The sequence below is a fragment of the Corvus brachyrhynchos genome, unplaced genomic scaffold (genome assembly GCF_000691975.1).
Source record: "Corvus brachyrhynchos isolate BGI_N302 unplaced genomic scaffold, ASM69197v1 scaffold1103, whole genome shotgun sequence".
Taxonomy (NCBI): domain Eukaryota; kingdom Metazoa; phylum Chordata; class Aves; order Passeriformes; family Corvidae; genus Corvus; species Corvus brachyrhynchos.
Window position 1 is genome coordinate 356,723 of NW_008236980.1, and position 833 is coordinate 357,555.

The 833-nt window shown below is 62.8% G+C and overlaps 1 protein-coding gene across 1 annotated transcript in view; it reads left to right on the plus strand.

Moving 5' to 3' along the window:
* Positions 1-252, plus strand: part of LOC103611861 (glycine N-acyltransferase-like protein 3) — a 1,680-nt gene extending 1,428 nt beyond the window's left edge. Inside the window, 1 exon segment of the mRNA XM_017728628.1 lies at positions 9-252. Within this exon segment, the coding sequence (XP_017584117.1) occupies positions 9-185 (177 nt within the window). The 3' untranslated portion in view covers positions 186-252.
* The last annotated feature ends 581 nt before the right edge of the window (positions 253-833 follow it).

The following is an 833-nucleotide window of genomic DNA, read 5'->3' on the forward strand; positions in this document are numbered from 1 at the left end:
ACACGCAGGTGGCACTGACGGTGGCGGCGCAGCGGGCGCAGGCCCGCGGGTTCCCCACGTTCGGGCACACGGCGCTGGGCAACCGGCCCATGCAGCAGCTGCAGGAGCTGCTGGGCCACCAGCGCCTGCCTGGGGTCTGCCGCTACATCCTGCACAATCCCAGCCTGGACAGGGACGGGCCCTGAGGCCCTGCTGTCCCCTCTCCACGCCGGAGAAAAGCCAACCTCAAATTAAAGAGCGGTGTGGAGTCTCTGATGGTTTCTGTGGGGTTTTGTGTCCCCCCAGCACTGACTGTTGCAGCGGTGACACGGCTTGGTGGCTCACGTGTCACCACTGAGGGAAACAGCGGGGTCCCCTGGGAGTCACCCTGTCCCAGGGCACGCATCTCAGTTATTCTCAGTTTCCCAAGGGAGGGCTGAAAGCCTCAGGCAAATCTGCAGTGGTGGCACCTGCAGTGTCACCCCCTCACCCGGGACGGTGTCACTACAGCTGGGGGTGGCACAGGCACTGGAGGGACAGACAGTGACACACAGGACAGAGTGGGACAGGGCAGAGGGTGACAGTGTCACAGCGTGAGTCATGGTTTGGAGGCTGATGGGGATAGACAGGGGGGTGACAAGATCCAGGGTGATGGGCAGTGCTGGGATGAGGGTGACAATGTTGATGGGGACAGGGAGAAGAACCACAGGCGTGACAATGCCAGAGGGTAGTGGGCGCAATTGGGAGGGTGACAGTGCCAGGGGCAATAGGAAACACTGAGATGGAGGTGACAGTGCCCTCGGGGTGACAGAAACTGCCGCGGGGGTGACAGTGCGGGGGGTGGCGAGGACAAC